Source organism: Mizuhopecten yessoensis, unplaced genomic scaffold, assembly GCF_002113885.1.
Source record: "Mizuhopecten yessoensis strain PY_sf001 unplaced genomic scaffold, ASM211388v2 scaffold7833, whole genome shotgun sequence".
In the NCBI taxonomy this organism is placed as follows: domain Eukaryota; kingdom Metazoa; phylum Mollusca; class Bivalvia; order Pectinida; family Pectinidae; genus Mizuhopecten; species Mizuhopecten yessoensis.
The window spans coordinates 462,085-470,844 of NW_018407245.1; the positions used below are offsets into that span (position 1 = coordinate 462,085).

Sequence of the window (8,760 nt, forward strand, 5' to 3'; positions counted from 1 at the left end):
CATTAAATTCCACTAAATTAGATCTCGCTATGTTGGCCTTTTCAGCAAATACTCCAAAACCAGACACCACGAACACAATTATTACTGTATATTTGTATTGTTGCGATTATAAATTCTTGCAACCAACTAAATTGGTAACGTGAAGATGAATTATTATAAACATTTTTCATTAGCCTGTTGACAATTGCATGACAAATCTATATATGGATGCAACTGGCGTCCAATCCAATCTGAAGCGTTTGGGAAGTTGGTAGTGTGGTTTAAGCCATGCATTTCTTAGAAATGGTTAGTTAAAGGAACAAACAGTTCCGGAGGAGAAACTAGTTTAAGTAACGCAGAAATGAAAATAACATGAAATAACATCCGAATGAATGTTTAAAATGAACGGTTACTACAAGTGGAATTCATAATTGAATTCTATCAGAAGCGTTTATAAAAAAAAGAGAAAAAAAGGCGTTTCTATCTTTGAACATGTCTCTATCGTTCCCATTCAACTGAAAAAATTTCCATTATAAGTGTGTCTTCGAAGGAAAATGCTAGGCTCGAACAAAGTGTCTCTACTTTGATTAAGTAATGACTGCTCGGGACAAAATATTTTGTTGACAATCAATCTAACATATGGTCGACTGAACCGCCATACTCTATGCTCCAAGGGTAACGCTCGTTTTCGCCTACCTCTCTTCAGTCCGTCAATGGTGCTTACACTGCTATTTCAATGTGGTTAATCATGACTTAATGGTATTTACAAAGAAGATGAGTGTATATGCCAAATCATTTTCAACAAAACGTAATTAATGAATTGAAGCTATCAATCAACGACTACCAGTAAACATCAGACATTACTCTGCTATACGATTCGTCAGTACGCTTGTACAGAGTAATAATTGAGAAATACAAGATAGCTATACACAACTATAAACATATCTACATGTGTTATTTTATGTGCTATCTGGATGGTACAAAATCCTTACCGTCAAAAGTGTATAGCTATGTTCTTCTTTAAGCATGGTGATTTATTTTGTGCCTCGCCTTATTTTAACAGCCCCCACCCCCACCTACTCCCCAACAAAAAACCTGGTTAGATAATTTAAGTGAATTAACACCTTAATCTTGCATTATTATTTTTTAAAGTTCTAGACCTCTCTGGTTTTTTATTTTTTTTTTATTTTTTATTTCCACATATTTTAAGATGCATTCATAAGTATATCTCTTTTTCGTTTTGAAGATATTTTTTCTTTAGATTATATGAAATATCATTAATAGATTTTAAAAATATCTTATTTGATTTCAAAATAAAAATCTCAATTTGGATTAAAGAAAACTCTTTTTCAATTTAAGATACCTCTTTTAAATCTACTTACATATCTATGATATTAAAATAATTAGAGATAACTTTATTTCACTAATCGATATCCTGATTCCTTATTCAGTTTGGCTTGTCATGTAGTAATGTTAGGCGCCCTTATGACTAATTTTCTCTCTTTATTCTAATGCAGATCTACCTGCACGGCGCCCTGCGCACTCGTTCCGTGCGCATCATCCGACCGTTCCTGTCGCTGGCGTTTGTCATGCTGGCGTTGTTGTGCGGACTACTAGAGTACGGATTGAGGGTGTGTCACTGGGATGACGTAGTCGTCGGTCTGGCCATGGGCGTGGCCGTCGGAGTCTACTTTGTAAATATGAACCCATGAGTCTTATAGATAGAATGTTTAACCTCTTATTACGATAGTGCAACCTTTTGTCTCGTTTCTATTTTGTTTTAGATAATATTCATTGTCTTGCTGTTATCGTGTAATACACGCCGCTATTGGACTTTCACTTTACGTCATTTATGTCATAACCAACTGTCACAACCAACTGTCACTCTGGTTTCTTGTATGTGTGTTTGATCAGGCCTATTGTCATATAGCTTCTATTGTGTGATCAGGCCTATTGTCATACAGCTTCTATTGTGTGATCAGGCCTATTGTCATTTAAACGACCTATTAACAACTAAGGTCATTTAAGGACGTGTCTCCGCGTGTGTCATGTATGTGTCCTGGAGACAGTGTATATTGGTGTTATTGCTCTTGTGATAGCGCGGATCGTATAGCTTCTATTGTGTGATAAAGGGACATTGTCATATTGCTTATATTGTGTGATAAAGGCAATTGTCATATTGCTTATAGTGTGTGTTAAGGGCCATTGTCATAAAGCTTCTATTGTGTGATAAGGGCCATTGTCATAAAGCTTCTATTTATTGTGTGATAAGCAACATTGTCATAAAGCTTCTATTGTGTGATAAGGGCCATTGTCATATAGCTTCTATTTATTGTGTGATAAGCAACATTGTCATAAAGCTTCTATTCTGTGATAAGGGACATTGTCACATTGCTTCTATTGTGTGATAAGGGCCATTGTCATATTACTTCTATTTTGTGATAAGGGCCATTGTCATATAGCTTCTATTGTGTGATAAGGGCCATTATCATATTTCTTTTTTGTGTGGTACGGGTCCTTGACACATTTCTGCTTTTGTGTGGTAAGTTATTTAATTTACATTACGTCATAGGTTCCACTGTCACATTGTCTATGACGTGTCACATTGTTTCTATAATATTTATGTTGTAATTTCGATTATATACCATTTCTGTGTATCCTCATGTGTTGTATAACATACAACTGATACTGACCACGTCTTTTTTATTCAGTGTATTAAAAAGCCATACTCCATGGTCCATGCTCTTCGTGCTGGTTGGTTGTTTCTGTTTCCCAATGTTTTCAATAAATATGGAGGAATAAATAAATTGTGTCGTTACGTGAGTAAGGAGCATGAATTGAACAAATTGAATTGCTAAAGTGATTTATTTTTCATATTGTTTTAACAGGGATCGGCCATTCTCCACAACTTCCGGGAACACGTGCCGGAAAAGATTGTTTTGTCTCTTCTACATCGCTTTCTATTAGATAACCAGATATTAGAGGCACTCATAAAAGAGGTATGTTGACATATGCTGGATATAAGGGAATGTTGGGAGATATCCACGTTCAATTACAGCGGGCGATTCTATGTTAAACCAGTTTTTAAGGAAGGTTGTTTGTCTCATGCCGAAGCCTTATAAATAAATGAATCACAGAATACCATGTATTTGGAATAGAAGCTTGATAGGAGTGAAAAGAAATAAGATTACAGTGAATCAATTGAATGTCCAAAACGTTCGTCAGACATTTTTGTCGGTTGTAGCTAAAGTCACAGTTTATGGATTATAAGTGCCAAAATTACTCTCATGTCATATGAATGCCCCAAAGGTATTTCAAATATCTATCGTCATAAATGTAGGAAATAAATTGTCATTTTTATGCATCTTTTCCGAATTTCCAAATGTTGAAATAAATTGCACACAACCACTCTCCGAGACTTGATATGACCCGAAGAGACATTTATAAAATGTTTTCGAGCGATGAAGGTATACAAGAAAATGGGGTGAAAAGGCCGAGGTAGTTAGCTGTAAATAATGCCGTTTCGACTAGCATACCGACCTACTAAAAGGAAACGCTAACACGTCCGAAATATTACCTTGTTAATTGTGGGGTTTGACGTTGTCTTTCCTTCTGTTTCGGTGTCTCGTCAGTTCATGTTTTTATCTTTATGATTCGACCTTGGGTATGAATTTGTCCTTGTGTGTTTGCAATGTGATATGGACCTATTGTCCTAATGTGTTTGCAATGTGATTTGAACTTTGGAACAAGTTTCCCACTGTGAGATCAACACGTCCGCAGGTATTCAGGTTATGTATCCGCACGTCTCTTGAAAAACCGGACAAAGGTGAGAGTCAGTGACAGCTGATATAATCCGACAAATAAGGACATGAAACCAGAGGCGTGAATAGATTATGTACATCTAAAAATGGTCGAAGAGCAGATTTGATAAGAGTTAGATGTGGAGATGTGTTGACTTATAGTCGACTGGAGATATTGAGTAGCACGTGAAAGGCACATGCTGAGTAATAATCGATAAGTAAAGCTTTAGAAAGATTTATGTTCCGTTAATATTCATGTTTAATTGAAAGCTGAACATAACACACAAAATAAAAATGAAGTAACTGAATAAGACGATTGGCATTCGGAAATGATAGGAACAGTACGTACTAATGTTAGAATATAAATGAAAAACATATTGAATCGTAGACGGTATAGCCTTGTTGATTCTGGTATGACACAAGCAAAATGATGATTAAGTGGATTTAAACGATTTTTGAGGGTGACGTTGATTGCTTAAGACGGATAGAGGCACGGTAGTCTAGTGGTAGGACGACGGACTCGTGACTGAAGGGTTGCGGGTTTGTGTCACGGCATGGCACTGTGTTGTATCTTTGAACGAGATACTTTATTTTGCTTGCTTCAGTCTACTCAGCTGTAAATGAGTACGTGGTTGGGCAGTGCTGGATTTGTTTATTGCTAGCTGTGAGATATTGACTGGTTGCACAGGCCATATAACCACGGATACTAATTTGTGAACCGCTTTCAGACGACCTATGAACTAGGTTGTGCTAAAGCGGTATATAAGAACCTCGAATTATTATCATTATTAATAGTTCCTTCGATAGGAGCTAACTACGGAAAAGATATTTATAAGCAACAGACTTGGAGGCAGGAAACACTTATGTGCCTCCTGATTATAATCACCTCCATATTACACATAGGTTGGAAGTGCATGCGAGCGAGACCAGCGCTCTGATAGATGCTGCTGACCATATAACCACGGATAATAATTTGTTAACCGCTTTCAGACGACCTATGAACTAGGTTGTGCTAAAGCGGTACATAAGAACCTCGAATTATTATCATTATCAATAGTTCCTTCGATAGGAGCTAACTACGGAAGAGATATTTATAAGCAACAGACCAGACTTGGAGGCAGGAAACACTTATGTGCATCCTGATCATAATCACCACCTTATTACACATAGGTCGGAAGTGCAGGCGAGCGAGACTAGAGCTCTGATAGATGCTGCTGATAAAATCAGATTGATTCTCCCTGTGGACTTATATGTTAGAGCCTAGGAACAAATCAATCACATGGCACCACTAATGCCCCGGCCTTCCGCTGATTTATTAAAGAGTACTGGTGTGTAAATATGAATAACAAATAAAATCGATTTTAAAGGTTGTATGATCTGGATGGCTTAGCATGTTTGACTATGTAGATGAGTAATTTCTCGGTGAACTGTTAAATTGAAAAGCAACATTCATGTCAAAGTCTACAAACCTTGCACATGTTTGATAAAACATTCATATATTACATTAATGTGTCATAAGCTTCACTTTGCTTTATGCTGAACATTTTATAACACTTCGATTACGGTAAAACATTTTGATTGTGGTTATGCCTTACATATACTGTCAATGAAGCAAAGGTAATGGTTTAGGTTCTGCCTTACAGGTACTGTCAAGGAAGCAAAGGTAATGGTTTAGGTTCTGCCTTACAGGTACTGTCAAGGAAGCAAATGTAATGGTTTAGGTTCTGCCTTACAGATACTGTCAATGAAGCAAAGGTAATGGTGCATAGGCACACAGAGCTTTATCTTAGTACACTTTAGTTTTGTCCAATTACACAACAGTTTTGTCTTAGTTGCATCACCATAACAGATTAGTGCTGTTTTAGTACAAATCATCTAAAAGATAGATGCTCTTTAATTTAGTGCAAATCACCTTTAAGATTTGTGTTGTCATAGTACAAATAACATAATTACTATCAAAGTCCAAATCACCATAACAAATTTGTGCTGTTATAGTTGAAATCGTCACGGGAGGTTAGCGCTGTTAAGTGCAAATCATCTAAAAGCTTAGTACTGCTATGGTACAAATCATCTTAAAACATTAGTACTGTTTTCTACAAATCACCACGGGAGATTAGTACTGTTTACTACAAATCACCATAAAGGATAAGTGCTGTTTTAATACAAACCACCATTACAGATAAGTTCACTGTAAGGGCACGATTTAGTGTCGTCATACTTATATCACCATTGCAGATTTATGTTATCCTAGGACATGAACGACATAAGGAGCTTTATGTAGTGAAAGTATTGTGTTTCATCGATCTGTATGCCAAACCGACCATTTTTTCCACTTTGTATGTGATCTTACGCCGGAAAAACAGGTTCAAAAGGGTTTGAGCTATTACGTCATATACGTCTTTATTTTTAATGGCATGATTTCATTTGATACAATTTTTGTTAAAACATCCGGGTCTTTTAACACAATATGTCTATACATCGCGCAAACGCATTTCAAAAGTTCAAAAGTAATTACGTGTACGAGCAGCACGGGAGTGACCATACATATATTCATTTCGGGTGTTATTGATGTTTTACAGAGTGGGCAACTTAAACTTCCGGAAAACAAAGACTTATACATTCCAAGAGCACATATGAGACGGACATCCGGTTTGGAAGATGATGACACAAAACAGAGAGCCCGGATGTATGACCACTTTCAACGCGATTTATCGACAACAGTCGATCACTTCCGTGAGAGGAGGAATTCGCAAATGGATCCTACCACGCAGTTGTGACGTCAATAAGAAGAAGTCGATTAAGTAATGATGGCATTAACGACAATTTAATTCGGTGTTATGTACATACGCTTTTATCGTCTATTATAGTTTTATGTATAGTGTGACTGTTATGGTGCTGTTCCTGTAGAGGAGCACGGTATAATCAGCACAATTATTATAGATAGTTTAACCATAAACATGAGGATCATCTTAAGCCCATACAACGTATTTATGTTCCTATGTTATTAAGAGTCATGATGACAGTATGATCTAACATACATATGCTCCCGATGTCAAATTTTGAGGTAATCCGCTCCTTTGTCAGAAAAAAAGTCATCAAATAGTTGCATTACATGCACACACAAGGATCAACTTAACTATCACTTCTGAACGGTAGCATTAGTGTATATAAATATATCCCTTCGGCTGACTTGTGTCTAGACTGCTCACTTATGTCATATTTTTTCGATAACTGGTCGTTATCATAGACTTAATCCTTACCATTACAAGCATATCTACGGTACTCATCTATAATAACATTTTACTGTCTTGAAATTTGAAATAAGTCTACTTTCATATCGTTTTGAATGACTGGTGCTGTGCGTGGCTTTCCTGCCCCCTGCCCCCTTTATTTTATTAGATTCCTTTTAGGGCCCCACATCTGTTCACACCCTCTCCATATGACCTTATCTAGTTCCAGGACGCAAAGCAAAACCCTGAAAAAAAACCCAATCAAAACAAAAGGCATACACAGAAAATATATAGGCGTTTATGCTAGGATGACAGCGTACCTGTCTCCCTTTGCGTCTTTGTGTGGGCCCTTGTTTTTTCACGATCTATTTTTTTTATTGCATCGAAGAAAAGTGCACACACTGTCAAAAGTTTGCTTTCAAGTTGTCATATTTCTCTGCACTCCATCCAATGACGCTTACATGATTACTGTAGTTTGCCTTGTAGTGTTGTGTAGCTTTATATCAATTTTACATGTGATTGTCGCTACAAAGTGGCCGATTGCCATGAAAATTTTATAATTGTTATTGTTCACACTTTATGCATGGTTATTAGGTTGTTTTCGTTCAGTATAATATGTCTCAATCGCTGTCCCATACAAGTAGCACTCGTCGTTTCTTAACACATTCACCCCTACAGACACATTTGAACTCTTCTAATTCAAAAGTTGGACTAGTTCATTATGAAATTTCAGGGATGAATAAGTTAAAAGAAGAGCGTTTCGTTCTGCAGCGTTATCATCTAATGTCTGTACCGTCGCCATCACTGGCGTCTAGACACATTGGTACAGTGCTATTTGTTTCTTTTTCAGCCAAATATGTGAAATTCAGAAAACATCGTTATATCAATATATATGACTTGAGAAACCAAAATGAATTATTGCCTCTACTACAAAACTTGGGACCGTGATATCTTCTCTTGTGACGTACCCAATTTCTTGGCCGTGTCTCTCAAAGCACCTCTGGTAAGCCCGTAGTAAGGGTAATGTGACTGAATGGAGCGTCATGGTACCATTAGGGCATTTCATTAAGATGTCCCTTCAGGGACCCTATCATCTATTTACACTCTCTCCATAAAAAGCATACTCTCCATGGGTTTCCCAATTTATTAAACATGTTGGATTCAGCATTAACTAAAATAATAAAGCAATAATAATATAATAAAGGAATGCCATTTTCGTAAACGTTGTAGTTGATTTAACATTGTGTACTATTGAGTGAATCTTGGTTGAATCAGTTGGAGATATACAACGAAATATATATACGAATAAACATCATCCCTCAATCAATATCCTTGCTCTCTGAACGGTACAATCTAAAACATCATAACGTCAACATTTTGATTAACGATTCGTTTGACAAGTTGTTATTGTTGTCAGAGAATTGGTGGTGTTTTATTTCTGCTAATCAATATGGATATGACCGATAGTCACTGAGCCAAATCATAACATATCGACAAACCATGTTATACTTATCAATTATACTTAACATTAAAATTCATGAATAACACTGGTGTTTGTTATATATTAGTTATTTATGTCCAAATCAGTTACATAACCACAAAACAATAATTGTTATATATAACACGTGGAAACACATTGTTCTATTAGCAAGGGGGAAACCATTGTCGTATTAGCACGGGAACACATTTTTGTATTTGCACAGGGAGACACATTGTTGTATAAGCACGGGGTCACAAATGGTTTTATCAAC

General features: G+C 36.5%; 1 protein-coding gene across 1 annotated transcript in view; it reads left to right on the forward strand.

The window, feature by feature from the left end:
• The window catches only part of LOC110454402 (phospholipid phosphatase-related protein type 5-like), a 29,225-nt gene extending 20,679 nt beyond the window's left edge, over positions 1-8,546 (forward strand). The window contains exons 7-9 of the mRNA XM_021503885.1: positions 1,497-1,673; positions 2,868-2,978; positions 6,359-8,546. Coding sequence (XP_021359560.1) covers positions 1,497-1,673; positions 2,868-2,978; positions 6,359-6,556 — 486 coding nt within the window. The 3' untranslated portion in view covers positions 6,557-8,546. The remainder of the gene's footprint in view (positions 1-1,496; positions 1,674-2,867; positions 2,979-6,358) is intronic.
• The last annotated feature ends 214 nt before the right edge of the window (positions 8,547-8,760 follow it).